General features: G+C 40.0%; 1 protein-coding gene and 1 long non-coding RNA gene across 2 annotated transcripts in view; one reads left to right on the forward strand and one right to left on the reverse strand.

Annotated features, from left to right (window-relative positions):
• Window positions 1–25,376, reverse strand: part of LOC117407452 (nectin-3-like) — a 128,367-nt gene that overhangs the window by 16,120 nt on the left and 86,871 nt on the right. The window contains exon 6 of the mRNA XM_034012500.3: window positions 9,029–9,167. Within this exon, the coding sequence (XP_033868391.3) occupies window positions 9,029–9,167 (139 nt within the window). The remainder of the gene's footprint in view (window positions 1–9,028; window positions 9,168–25,376) is intronic.
• Window positions 21,023–24,569, forward strand: LOC131737745 (uncharacterized). Its single transcript, XR_009329338.1, has 3 exons — window positions 21,023–21,113; window positions 23,780–23,880; window positions 24,030–24,569. It is a non-coding gene; the product is annotated as an uncharacterized LOC131737745 (long non-coding RNA).

Raw genomic sequence — 25,376 nt, forward strand, 5'->3', positions numbered from 1 at the left:
AGAGAAAGAAAATAAAATATAGTAGTGTGCTGCTGTGGAAAGCAGCGGGTAAATATCAAACATATTTGTGGGTGCAATTACCAAATGTCATCGTCATCCTACCCATTTATACTAAAGTATCCCCCACCATATTTTGTAGACCCCTTGATACTAATCGTGTCAAACCAGTTAAAACTAAAGGGGAGACTGTATAGCATAGCAACAATCCAAACACCTTCTGATACATAAGAAATGACCTTGAATGCAAATGAAGATACATGTTTGATTGGAATAAATAGAAACTGGTTCAATGGAGCTGCTATTTAAATAACCTTGGCTTTCTATTATCATTGTACCAAAAGCATGAACATGCTTTTCTCCTTTGTTTCTTTACTTTTCCTCTATATGGCTACATGGGCCCTCAAGATTTAACTCTAATAAAATGACTTTTCAAATCTCATTAGTTAAAGCTTTGAGAATAAGGCCCCACATCTTGTTTACAAAACACCTATTGCTACTGGTTCATCTCTACTGAGAAGTATATATCATATAGCAGGGTATGGTTCAATGACTGCTAAATTATTTCCACAGGCTATCATTAGCTTTTACAATGCAATTTTAACAGTTTATTGCAGTTTAAAAAATTGCATCCTTTAGCCATAACAACAAAGTACCCGGTGCTTGTAAAATGTGTAGTACCAATATCAACATGTATGTTTTTCCTTGGTGTCTAGAGAAAATCCTAAGACGCCAAGGAAAAGGTTGAACATTAAAACACCAAAAGCTGATGAATAATTAGTAATTATTACTTTGATTGCATATTTCCAGAAACCAGGAAGCCATTCAGATATATCATGGACAATGTCTGTCTTGTAAGAAGTTGTGTGATACCTGTCATTCTAAAGAGTAATACTTCTATTAAGTGTGATTCTTCATAGACAAGACAACATAAGAAAATATAAGATTTATACATTCAATTTGAGCACTGTATGCAATTTTTAACAATCCGGAGTCATTCTGATATAAATTTTGAGAGGAAATGTTGACCTCCACAATTGGTCTGTAAAGGCTTATAAAAATAATGCAACTGCTCTAAACGCATTTGGATCAAATTTAATGTATCACTTTTAAAGTCATGCAGAACTGCTGCTATTTAAAGTATCTCATAAAATGGACTTCTAATAACACGTTCTTAATCACTGTTTTATTCAAAATGTTGTAATCCGTCTGTGTGAAGGTGCTTTACAATGAGTTCAGGACCTGCTCTTCAGGTCTAGTTGCCTCACATAGACATACAGCTATGGCCGAATGTTTTGCATCACCCTAGAATTTTAGGATTGAAAAAAATATATGTATGAACATAATTTCAGTGTTTTATTTAACATCAGTTTATTTAAAAGCCCTGCTTGTGTAAATAGCATGTGTGCGGGAATGGAAGGTTGGCAGGGACGGGGTTAATTCTGCCCCTGCCAACAATCACAAGTGTGGCCATTCTCCAATTAGGTAATTGAGTGCGGAATGGCCACCTGTATAAAAAGGAAGCAAAATGCTTTGCTGGAGGAGTTTGTTGTGCTGTTTGGTAACTTGATAGTGAATGCTAATGCCCAGCTTACAAATGTTTTATTTTTGTGTTTTAACCTTTTATTTTGGTCCTTGTGCTGTGTTTTGTTTGTTGCTGTTTTTGTGTTTTTTTATTTTTATAAAATGCGCAACTGTGCTTTAAAACTGCAGCTTTCTCTCTGGGTTTAATTCCTCCCGGTAACCAGCCTGGGCTATGATGCTACCCTGTCACAATCATGTATTCAAAGAAACTACAAAATGATATTGCAAAAGTGTACCGGAAGCCACAATAGTAGTGCTTAGATTTTGAAATGACTTTATGAAGCAAAATTTGTTAATTCTATAGGGTGATGTCAAACCTTTGGCCAAAGTTCTATGTAATGTAGGTTTGATCAGCCGTTGTATTGATAAACACCATCTATAATACAGCAGTGTATTGCCAGCTAAACACAAAGAAATTGGATCCAAAGATCACTCGGAATGATTGCAAACAAAACTCTTAAGATACTTACTCTTTAATAAATCATTTAAACAAAAAGGTCTCTTTTACATGATATGAACTCAAACAAACCTGAAATGAACTTTGAATGCAGAGGCCTCTGAATGTCAATGGCTGTTACTGAATGTCAATAAATGTCACTGTACATTAAGCCAGAACGTGCCAATGTCAGTCGAAGGGTAGTTCTGGCAATGTAAAAGCATAACCTGGATCTTCCTTAACCTACACAATCATAAGATAGATCTTTCTGAGTTGAGTTCAGAAACAACAACACCGGTATAATGAGTTCTGTCACAGATAAGTTAGTCTGTCTGGACCTGGTGCTGGTGCATTGCACCAACTTTAAAATAAGATTGTCTGTATTCATGGAGGTTTTATAATTTAAGACAGTTTGTGTCAGTGTGTCCAAACTGAATGTTAGGTAACGCTTTATTTGAATTGGACAGTAAGTATTATTATATACCTTCATAAATGCTACATAGCAATACATATCTACAAGTACAATCCTTCATAAACCGACAAAACATGCAAGTTTCATATTGTTGAATCATGAGTTGTCAAGACATTTTTCAGTATATTGACACGCCATGGTGATATTTTATAGATCTCAATACTTCTAGGAATGGGTTCAACATGTTCGAAAAGCTCACATGCATGCAATGGCAGTTTTGGGATTATGAAAGATTATTCATACAATCTTAGTGGTAGATGTACCAAAGTGTTGCGCCTGTCGCAATATTCGTAAACCAGTTGCAAACAAGTCAGAAGTCTAATCGTGTAATGCTGTTAGCAACTTTTTAGGGAATGCTCTGCAGCAGCAGTTTTTCTTTGCGGTTCAACCTCAGATGAATATATAATTATGTGCGTTCCTGCATTAATTCACAAAAATGGGGTGGAGATGAGGGCACTCAAATATTATAATGGGATGTACTAAAGCTGCCGACAATTGCGACACTTACAATTGCATCAATTTGTTAAGAACTTTTGAAAGCATGTTTTAAACAGTCACAATTGTTGCGGGCATTTCCCAGTCTGCTTTTTCTCATGCGTTACCAGTTGTGCTCAATGCATTTTTGAGGCGAACACTCAAGTACCTAATTTTCACTAGTCAGGATGTACTTACATGCCTTGAAACCACATTATTCTGACATTTCTGGTTTCCCCAACGTGTTGGGAGCAATAGCCTGCACACATGTGCCACTAACCCCTCCAGCTCATTCTGAGCATCTGTATAGGACCATGATCTATTTTGTGTTAACTGTCTAGGTTTCAATTTAAAATAATCTTTTATTCTCATTGTGCACCAGTGTGTACAGTGCAGCAGCATGATGCATTTTGTGTTACCGGTAGGCGAAAGTAAATCATAAGTGCGCTCGGTATTCAACCCGACAACTCCTTATGTAGGACAAACATATCCAGTTTAACGAGGGGCCTCTGTATGATTATGAAAAGCTTTTTGGGGGTGAAGGTGGGGGCCCCACTATAGAATCTGATGGGATTAAACTGCCTTTCTCATATGAGAAAGGCAGTTTAATCCCATCAACATAGGTAGGCATTGCTCCTAAGGGGTAGATGTACTAAGATGGGCCAGTCACAATGCAAACATACCGCAATTTGCATTTTCGTTGCGACAGTTGGCAAATTATACATTTTGTCGTAGTACTAATAGAAAATATGTTAATGAAAAGAGCCACAATGTACTATGCTTCATTACACTTTTTCTATGCTTTTACAATAGCAAACTTGTATAAGGGTTAGTCTGTCCCTAGTTTTTTTTTTTTTTAAAGAATAAGAAACGGAGCCTATTTTTATTCTGTTATTATATTTCTTTCCTGTGAATAGTTATATAATGAATCAATTTGGTACACATGTCCATCGATATTGATTTTGTTTTTGTGGCCTGTGTGTGTGTACAGAAGACTTGATAGCTCTGTATCCCTTTCTTATAGTATCACAAGAATCTTAAAACCCTCAATCCTTTTCTTCAGTTATGAATAGTATATTCAGACATGAAGATTATTTAGTCAGACATTATCTAACCTTTGATAACACTATCCCATTTCCAATAAGAAATGCATTGTTTTATTTGTGTTGCAGAACAGTTCACCGACTGTAGCACATTAACCATGTTAATGCAAAAATGTTTAAGGATTTCTATCAGTATTCAAAGCTGCAACACTTGAGGAGTTTGGGTAATGTCAACACAAAACAAACCAATTCCCATCATTCCAAGACTTTGAATTAAAGAGCTAATATGATTTGTTTAAGGGTCATTATTGATCTGTTTACTTTTGGAGACAGTGTCCTGACAATTGCATCTAAGAAATTCTATTAAAAGTCACATTTTCCAGCTACAATATGCTGCAACCATTTTTTTTCCAACACAATAATATCTAACGTATAGTTCCTATAAATTAGGTACCTGAATCTATATAGAACAGATGTCTAAGATGGCAACATGCAAGGACCAGGTCTCAAGGCTCTCTGTGGTATTAAATGTCTGTTGTTGCCAACACCTGCGTGATTCTTAATTCAATGTGTAAAGGATTAGGAGGGTTAGGGGGATAGTTACTTTGCTGCCAGAACCACAACATGATTGGCTTCTCTTATGGAAAATTATAATTTAAGATTGGCAGTTAAATGCCATAGTTCTCTAAAACCAAAACAGTGATTTTCTACAATTACTACCTGTCAAATCAGGAATCGGAAACCAAAACATATACACGCTTCCTGTGTTCAGTAAATGAGCAATTCAATTTGCCTTGTGGTAGTACAATATTTCTAAAACAAATGTGAGCCTCTTTGAACTGGGTGTGTCAGCAATAATGTAGGCATGCTGTAGTGTTTATGAATAAGGCCGTATTTTTTTCAGTTACCACAGATTTTACGATTTCCATGACATTTACCCATTGCCATGTAATATGTAGTTCCCTGTGAAAATTTCAATTTCTGAAAGAACAGGGTAAATATACTTTTTTTTTTTACCACTTAGAAATAAATACAGCAAATGTTTGCCTTGGTGACACACTACCTGTAACACTGCTTAGGAACCTAACAGCCAGTTTAGTTTGCTTCTGGGAAATGATTGAACACACTTCCTAGAGCTGCATAATTTCTTTAATGCCTTCAATGACAAAGGCTAAAGATCGCTCTATCCAGAACAAGAAGGGGACATTTCATTTGTTAGGGAAAGCTACAGCTGTTCCAGTGGGATATTGTGCGGAAAGGCATGACAATGAGACACAGGTTACAGGTAATAGGAACACACCCGGCCCACACAGTGTTCTACTGTATATGCAGCATTGAACGCAAGTGGAAAATAAAGCTTTGGTTATTACATATTTGATTTGATACTGACAAAGAGAGGCATATGTGGGTAGGCAGGTCTATAGAAACTGAGGGTGTATTACGTGACCTTGCACACTAGAAAAAAAAAAGATTACCTTTACAGCCATCTCAACTATGCAATTAAGTGAGTGTACAGAAATGAAAAAAAACATAATAGCTGTAGTATGCAAGGTATATTTGTATTTGGACTAGTTTAAATTGTAATAATAAAATAACTTATTTGAATTCAAATCATGTAGAACCCAACCTCGAAATAACCAGACTAGACAAGATGCAACAACTAAACTAAAATAATACAGAAAGGAAGAATCAACTAAACTAAACAGTACAGTAAAGGAAACCTAAACAACGACACCCCACTCCCGCTGGTTGATTAGGAAGTTTATGGGAGATTCCCTTAAAGGTTACAACTGCATTCCTGACAGCTATTTAAGACGAAGGTTAGTCTTAACAGGGGTATCATTAGTAACACAAATATTTACTTTCGTTAATATTTGATAATCAAAGCATTGTTAAATCAGTCTCATATATATAGTTTTGGTTCAGAAGGCAATTCTCAGTCTTGCGAGATAAAGACGCTATTTCTCCACCAATATGTGCAGTCTTCGTCCGGTTATGTCTGGGATATTTCACCGCAAAACTCTGGCACTGCTAGCTCAATAAATTGAATATATTTCAATTCATGTCAACTTCAAATGTTCATCCAACTCTTTTCTCTGGTGATCAATCAGGGGTAAGTTAGAGATTTGATTACAAATACTTTTAGAAGTCTTACATGGCGGACTCCCACACCAAGGCAAACACTAGAATAGTTATCTTGTATTAGAGGGTTCGAAAATGGTATCTCTGTTCCAGTTGGTCGCAGGCTGGATCTCCAGATTGTCACAGTTCATAGACTTGTTTGTGTATCCAGAACCTTGGATTTCGTGTCGAGAGCCCTGTTTTCGTGTCGCGCTCATACTTTTGTAATCTTCTCTTTACCCCTGTGATTGGATAGTTTGTCTATTTTGGTCGGTGCCTGAGTCCACGTGGAGTGCTTCCCATTGGTTGTTCTCGTTGTGAGACGGCCCATTGTTCTCAATTGGTGTGCTATTTCACCCCCTGTCGGCTGGATTTATAAGATGGACTGTTTTCTGTCCTAGGTGTCAAAGCACCCAAAACTGTCTGGCTTGTACCCTCTGCAAGATACTGACGGCACCAAGTGACTCATTCAGCTGAGGGTGGAGATAAGCCACTTGTCCAGTATTTAGTTTACAACTCTTTTAAAAGCATTCTTTTTCAATGGGGAAGTTTGTGACCAGAACCCAAGTAGACACAGAGAATGGATTAGGACCCCCCACCTTTGTATATTTCAATTCTGTTAATTGCATTCACAGAATGACAGTATGACCCACTCTGACACTACATAGCTATACGACCACATAAAAAAGCAATACAAACCCCTCAGAAATAAAGCAGTGCACAATTTAATAAGAAAGTCCAAATCTAATTATTTTAGAGGGAATAAATACAACCTAAAAAAAATGTAGTAGGCTCTAAAAAGACTGATACATCTTGGTTTGGTATCCAACTAAAGATAATTACTTCAGCAAATATCCCCTAGGGATACTAAAATCCAGTTTTATTTTCAATTTGGTTACAGAATTGTATGAAAACTTTGATGCACTCTCAGAAATACATGTCAAGAATTAACTTAGACTGGGATGTATTAGATGTACTATCCAAGAGTTTAGCTCGGGGTGGTTTATGTTTTATTCTCTTTGGCTTACACTTCAGTGTACCACTGGACTCAATTCTGAGGCCACTGCTTCCCTGTGACAATGCTATTTTCTGTTGGAGCATCAGCTTTCACTTAAATGCCAACACCACCCAGATGTATTACTCCTTTAGGACATGAGACCCCCGACTGCCTTTGTGCTATCCTCATTCATGGATGAAAGAAAACTGGATGCTCTTGGATGCACATCAACCATTTACGGTTGAGTTCAGGAATGGAATTACTGGTTTCAAACACCTCTGTCGTTGGCACATGACAGATATGCTGTTTCATGTTGCTATCTAACCTTGAATCGTCTTTCAACAGTCATATTTGTTTCACCTATCAAATATGACCATATTCAGCCTTTTTGGGACGCTTCTGATGTGAAGATAATGATTGACTAGGCTTGCTTCAGGTATACCATTTCAAAACAATGGGTGTTCACAATTAAGTGCCACTAACTTAGTTAGGTAAAAACTTATAAGCTGGGACTGAAGGCTGACCCAGAACAGTACATATTGACCAAGATCTTTGTCAGACATTATCCCTCTGTTAGCCACCAGTCTATTCCTACAAAATAGTAGATGTCTTCTGGGGATTTTTACTTTCTTATGATATGTATTTAAAATCAATACCACATCCATCCAACACGTCACTAAAGCCCTTTTCACACTGGCACTCCTACCCTGGTCCTGGCTAACCAGGTCATAATCCAGCATAGTGTGAAACCATGTAGCTGGGTTAACCCAGGTCCCAATGACCCACCTCAGGATGTGGGGTGACATGCTTTGACCCAGGTTGAGCGAGACAAAATGCAATAACAAAAAGCCACGCCTGCATGAAAGTTTCACTTCTGCAAGGAACATTTCTGTTTATTCTCTTTAGCCATATTTTTCTTGCTTGAGACACACCATGAGCCAGATTGCAGCAGGGGTGAAGAAACATTTTCTCTCATCAACATTTGGGCCGACGGTTCAATCCAGAGAAGCTTAAATGGAAACGTCCGTAACAAGCTGCTTCCGGGGCATTGATATGCGCATTGTTTATTTGCATCTATCAAAAGCAGTGTGAAATCATGTACCTGACCTGCATGACACCCGGTTCTGCCCGGGTAGGTTTGACCCGGGTAGATCATGCCAGTGTGAAAGGGGCTTAATGTGCCCACATCACTCTGTTTTTATTCCAACTTCACTGGCTTCCAGCTAATTTTTAGGATCATCTATCTACACCTACGTCTCAAAGAGCGGATGCTGTTTTTTAAACTATCCCATCGGTTTACTTTTTATTTTTCCGGTTTCAACCTTTAGAATTCTCTTACATGAGAAGTCTAGATTTATAAAACAAATAAAAAATGATTTTGCTTGGTTTGTTCTTGATTTCTGTTTAGCACAGCTTGAAGTCAGTTTTTTAAACTGTTCTTCTGTCCACTACTCTGTTTATGTTCACTGTATTGGATACTATTACACTTAATTATGTATTTTCCACATTTCTAGGTGTTTTTTCTTACTGATGTATTTCTTACATGCACTAAGGGCTGGGTGTTACAGGGGTACAGGTAATGGATTACACCCCCAGCTGAACTTGAGAGCTTAAAAACCCTTTTGAGGCCATAGGTGTGCTTTAAACATTTTAATAAAAATGCATCAGTTAAGATAACCGTGGTATTTTGGGTCCATTCCAAGTTGCTCTTTAAGGTCCTCTCATATATTATACTTTAACTGAATCTCAAAAAAATAGCCCTTTTATAACAGTTTACAGGGAGATGTACTTGACTTTTTGTGTTATAGTATAAGCCTATTTTCTTTAGGGGCCTAGGACAATAACACTGTAAGGTAAAACATTTTATGATTGAAAACTACCGTACTTCAAATTTGAATACTCACACTTTGTCAAGATGCGATGGTCTTTCCTTTCTTGGTGTCATGAGAACAATAATGAAGACGGCAATGAGAAAGAGAGCTAACACAGCACCAATCACAGCACCCGCCACTGCCACAGAGGAGGTCTGCTTTGATGGGATATCTGGAACACATTCAGATAACAGGTCATGAATTTCATGCTGCATTAAAAAGCGTAGGAGAGAAGGGACATTTTATTACAGTACCAGTATTGTCTATCACATTCTTCTTTGACAACAGAAACCTATCACGTTACTTTTTTTTTTTTTTTGGTATTTCAGTATTTAAAGGGAAGCATTACATATAACAGGGGTGGGTGCAAGGGGTTACCTCAAAGGAACATGAGTCCTACAAAACAGAACATTAAACATAGTAAAAAACATGCCAACAAAAATATACATTACATTGTGACAAACACATTATATTTCTAATATACTATCTATGCATCAAGAAAATAACACCATCCATGTATTATAATTAGTAACTCATGCCTGGTGCAATTTAATAATGTATATGTAAATGTATATGTAAATTCAAAAGGTGAACAGTGTCTCCAGTGGCTGAACGAGTAAAAAGCCCTGCCGTTTTTAGTTCATGGTAAGACAGTGAAGTGTCAAGTTGATAATCTTGGCTGGGGGCACACAGGGATCGTCTGGCTTCAGTATAGCATTTCAAATTGAGTTGAAGAAGTGGGAGTTGAAATTGAGAAAACATATCTACTTGCAAGGGAGGAAGAGAGGGATTTCCAGATTTTTTCAGGGATTTTCAATTAATTAGTTTACAGCTGGGGAGTCTCCACAGACCTACTGTACAGACCCGGGGAGTCTCCACAGACCTACTGTACAGACCCGGGGAGTCTCCACAGACCTACTGTACAGACCCGGGGAGTCTCCACAGACCTCCTGTACAGACCCGGGGAGTCTCCACAGACCTACTGTACAGACCCGGGGAGTCTCCACAGACCTACTGTACAGACCGGGGGAGTCTCCACAGACCTACTGTACAGACCTGAAGAGTTTCCACAGACCTACTGTACAGACCTGGGGAGTCTCCACAGACCTCCTGTACAGACCTGGGGAGTCTCCACAGACCTCCTGTACAGACCCGGGGAGTCTCCACAGACCTACTGTACAGACCCGGGGAGTCTCCACAGACCTACTGTACAGACCTGGGTAGTCCACAGACCTACTGTACAGGCTGCCCAGATGCAAGCCCTCCTGCCTTTCCATCATTAAAAACTCTTGTTCTCAGGATTGTCAATGGCATATTATATCCAACATAACAGATATCAAGCAACAGATACCATTTGGTTAAAAAAACTAAACTGTTCTAATCATATTCTCAAGGTTTGGTGATAAGCTGATCAACTGACATGTAGAATAAAATGTTAAAACAATGGTTTTAAATAGAAATGACAAACAACACATAATACTGGGAGGTAGCAAAAGTAATTAGTAAGAATGTTATAAAAGTCAGGCACTTCAGCATATGTTTGAAATTGACCCATATACTGTAAAGGCAATGTAAAGAAACTATCTGACTGCTGGATTCATAAGGGAGTCTTGCTATATTTTCTCAAACACCACCTGAACAGTGTTGGCAGTTGTTGGTATGTGTAAGGATATAATGGAGCATCTTAGCACAGAGAAAATACAGCAAGTGGCTTAGTTTCAAGTGGTAGAAATCAATAGCCCGTGCAGTAGGAGTTTTCAGAGTATATTTAAATTCTACAATGTTGATAGAACTGCGGAGATAAGATACATTCTTCAGATAGTTGTGCAATAAACATTTTGTTCAAACAGATTTGTTTGTGATATTAATGGCAAAGGCTGAACACTCACAAACCAGGTGACATGCCAATGCAATTTGGTAAGGAACAGCAAGTCTGCTTTTGCAAAAATTCGGAAGTCCCACTGTCAAACGAGACATGTGCTCCCGAGCCAACTCTATTAGTAAGCAGCTAAGCGGTTCAGTTAGAAAATATTTAAGTAGAGATCTCTATTGCAGTGGGGTTTTTTATGTGCCCATTAACATAACTGTCACAGGTGTGCTGTCAAGTGAAACAAGGCAAAAACGTAAATGAAAGGTTTCAGGACCTTATAAAACATAATATTTTTTGTTCAACCGTTGTGTATGTTTGTATTAGTAAACATTCGGAAGTTAATTCTGAGTGTAATATTAAATGTGAGCTGTTATTTATCTGGAGGCTGTTGTTATTAATTTTAAGTCAGAAGCATACCCTAAAATGTGCCTGTGGTAGTCATTATAATTTGCTGTGTGACTGTAGTACACATATTCATAATGTCTATAATATGGGTAACAATTATTACAACATAACAACACATTTTGTCTGACCAGTATTGAAGAGAATTGACAGCATAGGTTCCAAAACTCATGTGGTAGTTATTTTCTTGTGCTTTCAAATGAATTTCACAAAAAATAAATGTTTGTAAAATCATGAATTGATAACACACTTAATTAACTACAGTCAATTTGGTTTTTCCTTTAAGTAAACATCTCTACTGACACTATAATAGTCAATAGTCAGTCTTTACCTAAACTTTTTTTCTGCAAAAGCACTATCTGTTTTAGATTCAGGAATAGCAAATCCTAAGTAGTATTTAAGTAGTCTTTATTTAAGTAGTCTCCATGGCAAAGAGTGTCAGCAATCTACTCCCAGACATTAGGCTACTGTATTGTCTTCAACAGTAGTAAAGCAGAAATGGTTTTTTTTATGGAAATGTGGTTTATTAAAACTTTCTTTTAAAATAAAAGAACAAGCAGTCCCAAATGTCATTTGAATCATTTCATTATCATTGCCTTTATTATTTTATGTTTACAATCATTCTGGAATGGGGCTAGCAAAACAGAAAAGTCAACTTGTCATATAAGAACATAACATAAGAAAATGTACCAATGAGGGGAGGCCTTTCGGCCTATCCGAGCTAGTCCGGTTCCTAGTACCTGACTGATCTCAAAACTTTGAAATTGTGTATTCTGCATCAACAACATGACTAGGTAACTCATTCCATACCTTCATCACTCTGTGTAAATAACTGTCTCCTTCCCTCTGTTTTTAGTCTATCTCCACTTAATTTTCAACTGTTTCACTGGTCTAGGTTTCTGTACTACGCTTGAAATATTCGTTAGGGTTAACCTGTCAACTACTTTTTAGGTTTTAAAGACTTCAGTCATGTCCCACTGTGGCAATGTGCCCCGCCCCTGTGTGCATTTGTGTGTTATATGTTGTATGTTGCGTGTGGTGTGTTAAATGTTGGTGTATAGTCATTGGTACACGGGATATCAACGGGTCTGTGTAACACAAGTATTTAAAATGTACAATTGTATTTAGGCACGGGATTGCACATCACTGCACGTGCATTTAAAGTAATTAATTTGTGAGTACGGGGTTGCACATAATTCATTCACGTGCTGGGATTCAAGTGAATAATTAATTAGTAATTGAATCCCAGCACAACAGTATATATAGACACATTTTCATATACCTTGGGGTTGGGTGTTCAGTGAGTGGAGAACGAGTGTGGAGAAGGAGGTAAAAAGAATAAAAAGAATAAGAAGAAGAAGAAGAAGAAGAAAAGAAGTGTCTCACTCACCGTGTTTCTTTTGTCTGTCCGTGCACTGTCTGTTTACTGTTTAGTACGTTTTGTTTGTCTGTTTATTTTGGCTCAAGTGCCGTGCCCTGTGTTTTTGTATGTTTGTCACAAAGACGGCCAGAGTGGGTGGCGTCAGACCAGAAAGGAATACACAGAGACAGTGGTTGTGATGATGAGCCGAGTGCAATGGACTCAGCGTTTAATAACAAAATAAAAGGTTTAAACAACGGAATACAAAACAGGACACGACACTTGCGCCAAAATAAAGAGACAAACAAAACGGACAGACACTAACAAACAGGGACGAACAAACACGGTGAGAAACACTACTTATTATTCTTCTTGTTATTATTTTTACCTCCTCTCTCTCTCCCGTTCTTTCGCCCTGAACACCCAACCCCGACTGCAAGAAATGTGCGTCTATATATACTATTGTGCTGGGATTCAATTACTAATTAATTATTCACTTGAATCCCAGCACGTGAATTAATTCTGTGCAACCCCGTGCTCACATATTACATTTAACCAGCACGTGAAGTGATTTGTGCCCTCCTCGTGCCTAAATATAAATCTACACTTTTTAAATACACGTGAAACACAGACCCGTTTATATCCCATGTACCAATCTCTATACACCAACATTTACACACGCAACATACAACACATAACACACAAATGCACACAGGGGCGGGGCACATTGCCACATATACCCCCCCTTGTGCGCAGCACACATGGCCTCAACGGCCACCTCCCCCCTTAAAAATCCAGCAGTCCAGGCCAAAGTCTCGGGCTGGGAAGGGAGGCTTCAGTGGGCCCATGGCTGGCCATGCTGTCAGCACCCCTGCCGGTAGTGGCACGGCTGACAGCCTGTTGGTCCACTCCTGCAGCGAAACTGCTGCTGGGGAAAGTGGTCTCCTGACCTCTCCCCCTGTCTTTGTAGCCGGTAGCTCCCTTTGGTAGCTCCCTCAGTACTGCCGGCAGCGAAGAAGCTGCAGTGGGAGCAGGTCTCCGGACCTCCCCCACGATCTCCGGCAGCGAAACTGCTGCAGTGGGAGCAGGTCTCCGGACCTCCCCCACGATCTCCGGCAGCTAAACTGCTGCAGTGGGAGCAGGTCTCCGGACCTCCCCCATGATCTCCGGCAGCGAAACTGCTGCAGTGGGAGCAGGTCTCCGGACCTCCCCCACAATCTCCGGCAGCGAAACTGCTGTAGTGGGAGCAGGTCTCCTGACCTCCCCCACGATCTCCGGCAGCGAAACTGCTGCTGGGGTTGGTGGTCTCCAGACCTCCTCCCCCTTCTTCGTGGCCGACAGCTCCCCTTTCTGGGGCTCCTGCCACCGTACTCCCCGTGGTGGAGGTACGGGAAGCAGAGACAGCTCCTGCTGTTCTGCTTCTGGCAGTGGCGGAGGCAGCTCCTGCTCCTCTGCTCCTGGAAGTGGCAGAGGCAGCTCCTGCTCCTCTGCTCCTGGCGGTGGTGGTGGCGAAGGCAGAGGCAGCTCCGGCTGCTCTGCTCCTGCCGGTGAAGGTGGGAGCAGCGTGTAGTCTCCTGGCGACTGAGGTGGGAGCAGCGTGTAGTCTCCTGGCGACTGAGGTGGGAGCAGCGTGTAGTCTCCCCCCTTTTTCAGGGGACTGGTGCTGCTCTGCCTCTCTTGCAGCGAACTGGTGCGGCTCTGCCTCTCTTGCAGGGGACTGGTGCGGCTCTGCCTCTGAAGGGGAAACCAGCAGGCATTCTTCCTCTGCTGGTTGTGCTGGGGAAACCAGCAGGCATTCTTCCTCTGCTGGTTGTGCTGGGGAAACCAGCAGGCATTCTTCCTCTGCTGGTTGTGCTGGGGAAACCAGCAGGCATTCTTCCTCTGCTGGTTGTGCTGGGAACAGCTGCCTCTCAGGCTTCGGATTCCCGCGGTCCCCCCGTCTGGGCGCTGGACGCTCGCGGTCCCCCCGTCTGGGCGCTGGACGCTCGCGGTCCCCCCGTCTGGGCGCTGGACGCTTGCGGTCCCCCCGTCTGGGCGCTAGTTCCTCCTCTTCATACTGGGTGGGGCATATGGCTAACGTGTGCCCATAAGCCCCACAGCCAGGGCATAACTCTGCTGCGAGGTTCTTTAAAAAAACCTCCCAGCCATCATCCCCGACCTCCTCCCTTTTGGGCTGTGGACGCCCCGACTCCTCCCTTTTGGGCTGTGGACACTCGGGTTCCCCCCACTCAGGCGTAGGACGTTCGGGTTCCTCCCACTCAGGCGTAGGACGCTCAGGCTCCTCCCACTCGGGCTGTGGGCGCTCAGGCTCCTCCCACTCGGGCTGTGGACGCTCAGGCTCCTCCCACTCGGGCTGTGGACGCTCAGGCTCCTCCCACTCGGGCTGTGGACGCTCAGGCTCCTCCCGCTCAGGTACTGGAGAGGGCAGCGACTGCTCCTCTCCCTCTTGCTCACTGGAAGGCATCCCTCCCATGTCTGCAGCTAGGTACCCCAGCACCACCATGGTGAGGTCACGAACGGATGCCGGGTTGTGCTGTTGCTCCCAGTCCTCCCATCGTTTCCCATCTCGCATCTGCAGTGCATGAATAACCCAGGGGAGGTCACTGGCGAAGTTCCCCTCGGGGTGCACCAGCCAGTCCCATATTTCCCGGGACGGTGGGGAACCCGGTGGCAGTGGGGGTAGAGGGGTGGCTACTGCCCCGTTGTGGTTGTCCTCCTCCCAGCCCGGCATGCAGGATGAGGGCTGCAGCTGTTGTTGCTGCTGCTGCTTCCTGCAGCTCTTTCTTCCAATCCTCGCTTTACTATTTTTTTTTTTTTTTTTTTTTCACAAAACCCCCTCTCCTGGTCTGACGCTTGGAGGCGCTATTATCCCACGATTACACCACGTGTCACAAAGACGGCCAGAGTGGGTGGCGTCAGACCAGAAAGGAATACACAGAGACGGTGGTTGTGATGATGAGCCGAGTGCAATGGCTGCACTCAGCGTTTAATAACAAAATAAAAGGTTTAAACAACGGAATACAAAACAGGACACAACACTTGCGCCAAAATAAAGAGACAAACAAAACGGACAGACACTAACAAACAGGGACGAACAAACACGGTGAGAAACACTACTTATTATTCTTCTTCTTATTATTTTTACCTCCTCTCTCTCTCCCGTTCTTTCGCCCTGAACACCCAACCCCGACTGCAAGAAATGTGCGTCTATATATACTATTGTGCTGGGATTCAATTACTAATTAATTATTCACTTGAATCCCAGCACGTGAATTAATTCTGTGCAACCCCGTGCTCACATATTACATTTAACCAGCACGTGAAGTGATTTGTGCCCTCCTCGTGCCTAAATATAAATCTACACTTTTTAAATACACGTGAAACACAGACCCGTTTATATCCCGTGTACCAATCTCTATACACCAACATTTACACACGCAACATACAACACATAACACACAAATGCACACAGGGGCGGGGCACATTGCCACAATGTTATGTTGTGGTATCGCATAGTTCACACACCCTAGTCTCTGTAAGTCGCCTTGGATAAAGGCGTCTGCTAAATAAACAAATAATATCAGAAACTGCCGCCCGGTCTACATGCTGGGGAGGCAGAGCCTGCCTTGAGCACTCAAACTCTGGCAGCCATTGGGGAAAAAAAGATCCTTGGTTACTGTTGGCATCGTTACCTGTGCAGGAGTTGTTGAGCAGACACTGTTGGTTTCATCAATGGCCGCCACTGTTTTAGGAAGCATATATAGTCAGACGTGAGAGCGAGAACTGTGCGACAGTGTGGTTGTAAGAGAGGTAAAGATTTGCACGCAAAAAAACTTTCATCCCACAATATGTGAGTATGCCACTTAAAACAAATAAACTTGTTCTTTGTTTCTATTCCATCTGTGACACAAAAATGAAAACTTGATTAAGTTAAAAACAAACAGATTAGTCCCATGGAAAGGGATAACAGCAGCACATGGAAATCAAAGGAATCTTGTTTCTACGTTTTGGTTAATTTCCTAAAAGGACATTTGATGTTTCTGACCAAACTGTTAATCACCTTTGTATGGTATACTTTTTATTGAATCTCAAAAGAGTATTACCAATCAGGAGGACCAAAGATCAACAGGCACCATTCCTGCAGTCAAGCCAATTGTTTCTTTTCACCCACCAAACCTAAGCAATGGGTGTTACCAAGCTCCTGAACCCTAGATGAGGGATTCAGTCTGGGAAGGGCTCATTCATGACTTGCGGGGGTCACTGAAGTGAGATAAGGTGAACTAGGCCCAGATGTTTTTTGTTTTGTTTTTATATGTACCGGTGGACAACATCAGCAACTCAACAACAACTAGCATTCAAAACAGCAAGCTCCTGATTGTATGAATCACCCTAATTAAGGTGTACTCTATTGCTAACGTGAAACTCACACAACTTCAAACACAGCAAAATAATAACTTAAAACAAATCAAAAACTTTGGGATGTTTTTTCTACACTATTGGGAAAATGTACTCCACAGAATTTTGTCCACAAGAGACCAGCTTTGTAGCAAATTATGCAAATTAAAAATGCAAACCTTTATTCATGGTTCATTCTACATCCATCTGAATTAATTAATCGACAGAAATGATGCACTGTTTCATTCTTTCATATTCAAACTCATTTATAGAAGTGCATCTGACAAATATCTTTTGCAGGATTCAAATTAATTTCATATTACATCTGCTTGAATGAAGAAAGACTTTTGAGATTTTTGAATGGTGAGAGCTGATTTGTGTATTGCACATGCCTGAAGATAACAAAACATTTAGTGTTCTTCATGAAGTCCATGGCAGAATCCTATAGTCAGTGATAATTATTACCCCTTAAGTAAGAATCATTTGTGAGTGGCACTACGGTGTGTTTATTATGATTACTACTACGACCACTAACAACAATAATGCAATTCTATCAAGGGACTCTGGTGACATGACAAACTGTGGCTACATTTACAATGGAAACAGAGGTAGAACACTATGATTGCCAGCTATTATATTAAAAAAATAAAATAGTCCCTTACCCTTGTCTTTTATTCTGACAAGGATTTACAACAAACTTGGAATTGCAACACCCGTGGGTGTCATTTTATGGAGCTATGCTAATATTTCATATAGCATGCATAATAACGTACTAATTAAACGTGTCTTGCATTTAAAAGGGTGTTTGCAACGACTTTCTAAGATTTTAGAATACTATTACAGAAATGTTTCAATTTGACTTACCTAAATCGTGGCCACCCGGGTTTACAGCAGATGTAACTGGAGCGTTCTACTGGTCATCCTCTGTCTTTTTGTACTGCTTTTTATTTCCAAGGATTGTTAAATGTAATAATGTGTTCAATGTTTCTATTCAGATTCCCTTATAGTGCAAAAGGGACTCCTTAACACTAAAGTTGTGTCAAAATGTTACCGCTACTACTAATTAAATTAGGTTTTTATTTATTTATTTTAAACTACATAATATGTGCTTTGTTGTGACTATTAGAATCGCTACACTAAAGTACTATTCACACGGTGTTACGTAGAATTCAGTGCCCCATGGAAATCAGTTTCCCCTGCTTATTGTACTACATGCAATCAGGTGGTCTGGCGAATCGTCTTATGCACTTTCGCCAAGGTTTGTTTTGGCTGAATCCCAAACTTTTTTCTAAGGTTAAGGTTAGGTTAAGGGTTAGTCTATATTCGCCTGATTCTTTCCCAGACGAAACGCGGTAAATTACTGGCTGGGGAAACTGATTTAAATTATATTAATTTGTATTCAATGAAGAAAAGCATGGAATACTAAGCGGGCGCAAACATTCTAATGAGATGTAAGGATTTTGCCGGTTGGGCAGTTGCTGGCCCTCCTGTCATTGGCCTCAGGATGGCTGCTGTGGTCCACTTCCTGATGTGCCAACGCTTGGCTCTTGTTGAGGATGGGCAGGAAATCCATGCCTCCACATCACAGATGACACCGCTGGAGAGGCAAGCGGAGAGGACGATCCGTCCCGAATAAAGTGACCTCGCATATTCACACCCAGGGTCACTTTATTTGGGACGGATCATCCTCTCCGCTTGCCTCTCCAGCGGTGTCAGCTGTGATGTGGAGGCAGCCCTCCTCTTGTTCCTGCATGCTTGTGCTGCGTTGCGAGTTTCACTTTTGTTCACTGCCGCAGGTCCTGCCACCTTTTCATCACCTGGTTGACTTTCTCTAGTATAGAGGACCATGTGCCCCTGTGGCAGGGCAAAAGCCCTGCACGTGTAAATAATGTATTGTATTGTTGTGTATATGTATAGTTTTTAAAAATATATATTGAATTTAAGTGTGCACTACATATGGCAGGTTTTTGTTAGTTGTACACAATGTTGTGAAGTTTTGCATTTAAGTTTGGCAGGGATGGGGTTAATTCCAACTCTGCCAAATCCATGTGCGGAATGTGGCTGGGGCTTAATTGACTAATTGATGATCAATTAAGCCCCAGCCACATGGTATAAAAAAGGAGCTGGAAAGCCAGTTCTTTTGTTCTAGTTCCAGCAAACATGCAGCCTCATGACTGTGGGGACTGTTATTTAGATCCCACAACAGTTTATTGTCAGAGTAGGTTCCTGAGCGGGACCTCCCTTTTAGTGGGAGCAGTGCTAAGCCAGTGTTTGGCAAACTTTTGTTTTTAGGTGTTTTCTCACTGTATTTTGTTTTGCATTTTTGGAGCTCTTATTTTGATTACACTGCATGCCCCTGTCTGTGTTTGTCCTCGTACCCTAGTGGCGGCAACCTGTCACTGCAACTTTTTGTTTTCTTGAATAAAACCTGGATGCCTGAGTGGCGTTGTCAACTGCATCCCTCTGTCTCTCTCATCATTCAGCGGACACCCACAACTAAAGTAGGTACTAAGACCCCCTGTTACAGCCCCCCTTGGTAGCATATCTGATGTTGGCTGATGCTTTTTCCAAATAACTCATGCTGAGTGAACTCTGTTGTAGGGACTCTCAGCTCCTTTTCAGAAAACTTCTTTTCTGTGGGCCAAGAGGACTTTACTGCCCTTCCTCTGACATATGTTGTTTGGTTTGATTTTTGTGCTCCACAAATCTGATACAGTGCCTACTGCTCTCTGTACTAACTCGCATCACCAATGGGCTATAAGTGCGGATGCAAAATAGTCCGATGTACAGGCGCCGCTCATTGCAACCCTCATTATCATGATTGTGAGTAATTTGCATTGCTCTTAAGCGTGCATAGCCACAAGGGCAAAATAATTGCCTGTCCGCTAGGCAATTTGGATTTTGCAGCTGCAATTGTTTGCATTATCCTTACATCAGCCCCATAATGTGCAAGTCCTTCCTTTACTAAGTTAGCAGATTCACTGTGATAACATGCCAGTTGGCAGCTGCGGCTACTGATTTCTATAGAATTTCTCCAGATGTTAGACTTACTTTGACTGATCACTTCATGTGCAGCAGATATTAGGGCCCCTAGGCCCACATAGTCTGTGCTGCATAGAATTTGAGTGAGAGGAACAGGTGGGGGCTTAATACATGTTGCAGAGAAAATGAATTTAGTTGTAAGAGCCGTGTTTAAGGTGTGTGCCAGTCAGTGAATGATTGGGGGTGGGGGGGTCTGGCAATCTAAATTCTAAACCGAAACAAATTTTACCAGTATCGTTCCGATACATATGTGAACAGGGCTTTAAGTACTCACAAGTTGTTTGTTAGTCTTGTAACATAACAAAGTATGCCTCATACCAACAATTCAAGAGACAGGATGTAATTAAGTTTAAAATGTACCAAACAATAACAAGCCCTGTGAAACGTCTTCGTTTTTTTTCACAAATAAACATTCACCACGTGATATTGTTATTAACACAAACAGCAGTATCAGAATGCCTGTGAGAAATGCTAAATACATATTTTCATGTTGAAGATGACCCCTTTGCTAATGTCAGTTGTTTCTCTTTCTTATTCTTAATAAAAGGGTTACAATTGAGGAAATAGTTTTGGTTATATAACCTTTGAGTACAACCCACACAAGCCATAACATCTACCAAAGAAGCCCTTTGTTTAAAAAAATCAGTATTCATTTCAGTTTTTAAGCAAAATAATGCCACTGTTCTTCTTTCGTGTGCAGTATTTCCAACATATTCCCATCTTAACATTTTAATAAAGCAATTTTGGATTTCAATAACTATTTTTCTACATATCCTTATCCCAAGCCAAATCCCAAGTTTCTTGCTATTCCATTTTCACTTTATTCCTAACCATTATTGCAGAGCTGACATTTCTATATTTGCTGGCTTAGGTCACTGCATGAAGTATTTGGTTTCAATTTGTGTACTGATGACTATATGCTAGTTTCCCTCCTGCTTTTCCTTTTAGCACAGAACACACAGCAGATGGAAGCTCTTTTACCTGCTGTGCAACACACACACACACACACACACGCTGAATACAGAAACGTGTTGGTGGCTGTTGCCCAGGTCAGTTGTCTATTTTTATTTAAAATGAAAGGTTTAGATTTGTAATAATCACTGTTACGCAAAAGTTCATTATTATTTTGTTGTTTACTCTGTTATCACTTTGTTGTTTATTCTGTTATCACAAATTCTACAGCATATTTTATTTTGCCAGTATTGAATCCTATTGCCTGTAACACACAGTGCACACAAGAAAAACATCTGAAAGTAATAAAACTATTTAAATGGCATAATACTAAAATAAAACAACATAAGAACAGTTATTTTAATGTTCTAGAGTAGTTTCTACTATAAAAATGGTTACACTCTTTTAATAAGTGTCCTTTTGCTCTAACTACAAAACAAGGCCCACGAGATGAACAGGATAGAGAAACCAAGTGCTTTCTTCAACTTTAGAACGTTGTTACAGGATCAGTGTTCTGTAACTGAGTAAACGTGAAAATAAAGTTTTTGCTAACAATAAGGGACTAATGAGACTATTATAATGATAATCAGTAGCTATCATTTTTTTTAAAGATTTTTGTTAATTTTATTTGACTCATCAGCTTTCTCTGTCCTATCCCCTCCCCCCATGCTAGCTGGGTCAGGATGAAAGTGAGTACGGTCTAGGATTTGAGCCCAGAGATGTGTGAGATCCCTGGAATACTTTTCAAGCTAACTGATACAACGTCTTCAAGCACATCCCTTCTCATGTTGCAGAAATCTGAGAATCACAAAACTACATAGATCTGCCAGAAACAGTCGTCATAGTATGAGGACTGTGAACAACCCATCTTCTCAAGTACTTGTTCAGTTTTTGTAGCAAGAATAACATTCTGGTACATTAAAGATGATTACACTAACTAGCCCATTTAAAGTAAGAAAATACAATGTTCTTAATATGAATTTAGGTGATTTTGTCTTCATTGAAAATGCCATCAGGGATGATTGTAGAAAAAATATGGAGTGTCAGGTTATGCAGTAACCATAAATGGTTTTAATATCAGGGCAGTGGCATGCAGTCAGGGCATGCAAGTATGCACTGCATGACCAATCGTAAAACTAAGAATGTTGTAATAATTCAGGATCACCATCATACTTTATCTTTTTGTTACAATATGGCACTGATCTTGAGACATGCTAACTTTACAGTGTAAACAATGGGACAATTAAGTAAATGGTCACTAAATTGCAAATTATGACACTACAGTATACTGACAATATGCAAAATGCTTGCAGCCTTTATCGACCTACAATAACATTTCTAGTGCTTTATCTACATACTATATGAAGCCTGAAGAATAACTTGATTAATACTTTAGTAGAAATTCCAACAAAAACCATTTGGGGATTAACAGGCTAGCAAACAGGAAAGAGAACTAAAGCTGAGTGAAGGAAGGAAACTGGCTTTTCAACTTCTAGTGCAGATGTCCATAGAGCACAGCAGAGCACATTTTGTTTAACAGTTTTGTACTCACTGAAGACTACTCCTTGTGGAAGCACAATTACCTTTCACACTTACTGTTAATAGGTATTTATTACAGGCATTTTACAGTCAAAACATTTTCATTTTAATTACTGGGGTTAAATATCTTACATTAGAAGCACTTTGAGAATGCAAACAGAATAAAGTGCCTGTCAGCTTTGGCAGAGGTGTGCATACCAACTGGAAAACTGAAACCAGAAAGCTTTTATAATTCCTCAGCTATTTGTGATGCTGTCATTTCTGTATGTGTGGAATTTATATTCAAAATTGAGTGAAGGGAACGCTTGTCTTAAGTTAGGTCAACCACAATTTGAAAATCTGCTCGCAAACTGAAATAACTTACTGTACTATAGTATTGTAATGTCAGGTACAAGGAAGTTAGTTTCCTCTTTCTAAATATACAGTGTGGTACTTAAAAACAATATTGAAAATGCATACCACTGCTTAATTTATTCTGAATTTAGAGCGTCCAATTATTTTATCCTAACTCTTCTCCCCAATTTAGAATGTCCAATTTTTGTTCTCTCACTGCAGCAACTCCCCATAAGAGCTGCAGAGAACTGATGATTAGTGGGTGTCCTCCGATTCAACCACCAAGCCAATTTTCACACCTAAGAGACTGACAATACACACTCAAATGTTCATCCTTTTTGATTATACGGCCAAACGTCACATTCTGTATTGCCTTTTCCAATGTTAACTACAATAGCTGTATTCTTTCCCTTTAATAAATAATTTCCTGCCATGTTTTTGCATGGAAGCAAAGTATTTCTTTAAAGGAAATATTTAATAGAAAATGGATAGAGGGACTTAGGAGGATATTGTCACCCAATAGCATTTCTCATACAGTAGATGCATAGCTAGCCAACCAAAGTGCAATTGTGAGGTCTATTAGCACGTTGGTTACATTTACTGCAGAATAGATCCTGCCTTACACTCTATAAAGCTTAGAAATATAAGATAAACTTAAACACAGGTACAATAACTAAACTGTAGTGACACATGTGTTCTGTTGCTCATCACATGCATTTAGGACAATTCAATAAATTGTGAGAATACTACCGTATTACTTTGAATTAACGTCTCAGCGTTGATTTTAAATTGCTAAAACCAGCTGCGGTGCTTATTCGAGGGCGGTGGTAATTAGAAGTACTATGGTTTTCAAAAGGCACAATTTTTTTATTGCATTTTTTTTTTTTTTAAGGTATTTGAGGTATTTCTGCGGATACAACAGAATGGCGAAGAAGTCAGACAACTTTAAACTGAAAGCTGTTGAGCTCACAGATCAGATCAGTGTTTGACTAGGTGAGGACTCATACCAGTGTAGTGTGGAGAGGGAAATAATGAGAGAAATGTCAATTCAACACCGTCGGTTTATTTTCGTTTTCTTTTCTTACAGCAGTTTATAAGAGTCGCAGTTCTGAACTTATATACGCTTCTTTCTCTTCAACCAGCAAGACAACCAAACACTCACAGTCTCCTGGTCCAGGCAGGGCTTCGATGAGGAAGATGATCTGATCCCGTGGCTATCCCCAGCGTCTCTTATTAGCCAGAACACCGTGCATACAACCAAAACATAAATGCATTTAAGAAACTTAAATAACAATCATACATTACAACTAAAATGTATCTTTTCTGCTAATTCCTAAATATATAGTTATTTTAAAGCTGCTGTATCAGTACATCGTGCTGTGTACCTATGGTATTCTTTTTTTGTTTGGGTCCCATAAACTTTACAGTAAAATACCGGCATGCTGCAGTGTGTAATTGTATTATTTAATATACATTTTATTTAAGTGTATCCAATTCATTTTGTTTCTATTTGTAATGTTTTGCCATAATGTGTTTTGTATGCGTTTCTTTATTAAGTGCTGCATTTATTTGAGCTGGGGTAGGGAAGAAAATGTACATGGTATCATTATTGAGAGCGCCGTTTTATTCAAGGATGGCGTCTATCACAAATTTAGTATCTGAGTGTGGCGCTTATTCAAGGTTGCGGTAATTTTAAAGTAATACAGTATTTATATTCATTGGTATTGTATGTATTTCCATTGGTTATCCTTTCAATCACAGAACAGCCCATTAGGTATGTATAGTACATTTTATACAACTATAGTGTAATTACAAGACAGTTAATTCACCTGTATTTTAGAGGGTGTCTGGAAAAAATAAGGGATTCATTTTGGTTGCTATTAAATCTACAAGGTTTCAAACATAAACAAAAACGAAGTTACAATACAACCTTACTATATAATGAATATGAACAAAACTATAGTATGGTAGTTGAGATTATAATGAAAACAGTCAACAAACATGCAAAAAAAGATCACACCTTTGGTATTTATATCGCTGTTTATAATCCCCAACATGTTGGATCAATGGCCACTATCAGATGTTACCTGGGGCTGAATACAAAACTACTGGTGTTGAAAACAGATGCGATGGAGAAAGAATGAAACTCTCCTGTGATGACAAACGCCTTGTGAAGGTGATCCTTTGAGACTAATGATGCTGCTCCTGTAAGGATTTACCTGATGACCTGGCCAAGAACACAGGCACTCGGGTTTCTACAAAGCTGATGCTCCAACAATTGGTTCCAAAAGGCCTTAATGGATGAGTAACAACTATAAACGATTGTATCCCAGATGAAATCAACAGAGGATAATGAAATGCTCTGCTTGAGTTGAGAAATGGGATATTGGTTACTTTAAGACAACATATAGGCGGCTATTTAAAAATGGGGAGGAGAGCTTGCTGAGTTGTTATGCACAGTGGTGCATGGTGTTTTTTGCAGAGGGTGA

The sequence above is a fragment of the Acipenser ruthenus genome, chromosome 8, assembly GCF_902713425.1.
Source record: "Acipenser ruthenus chromosome 8, fAciRut3.2 maternal haplotype, whole genome shotgun sequence".
Classification (NCBI taxonomy): domain Eukaryota; kingdom Metazoa; phylum Chordata; class Actinopteri; order Acipenseriformes; family Acipenseridae; genus Acipenser; species Acipenser ruthenus.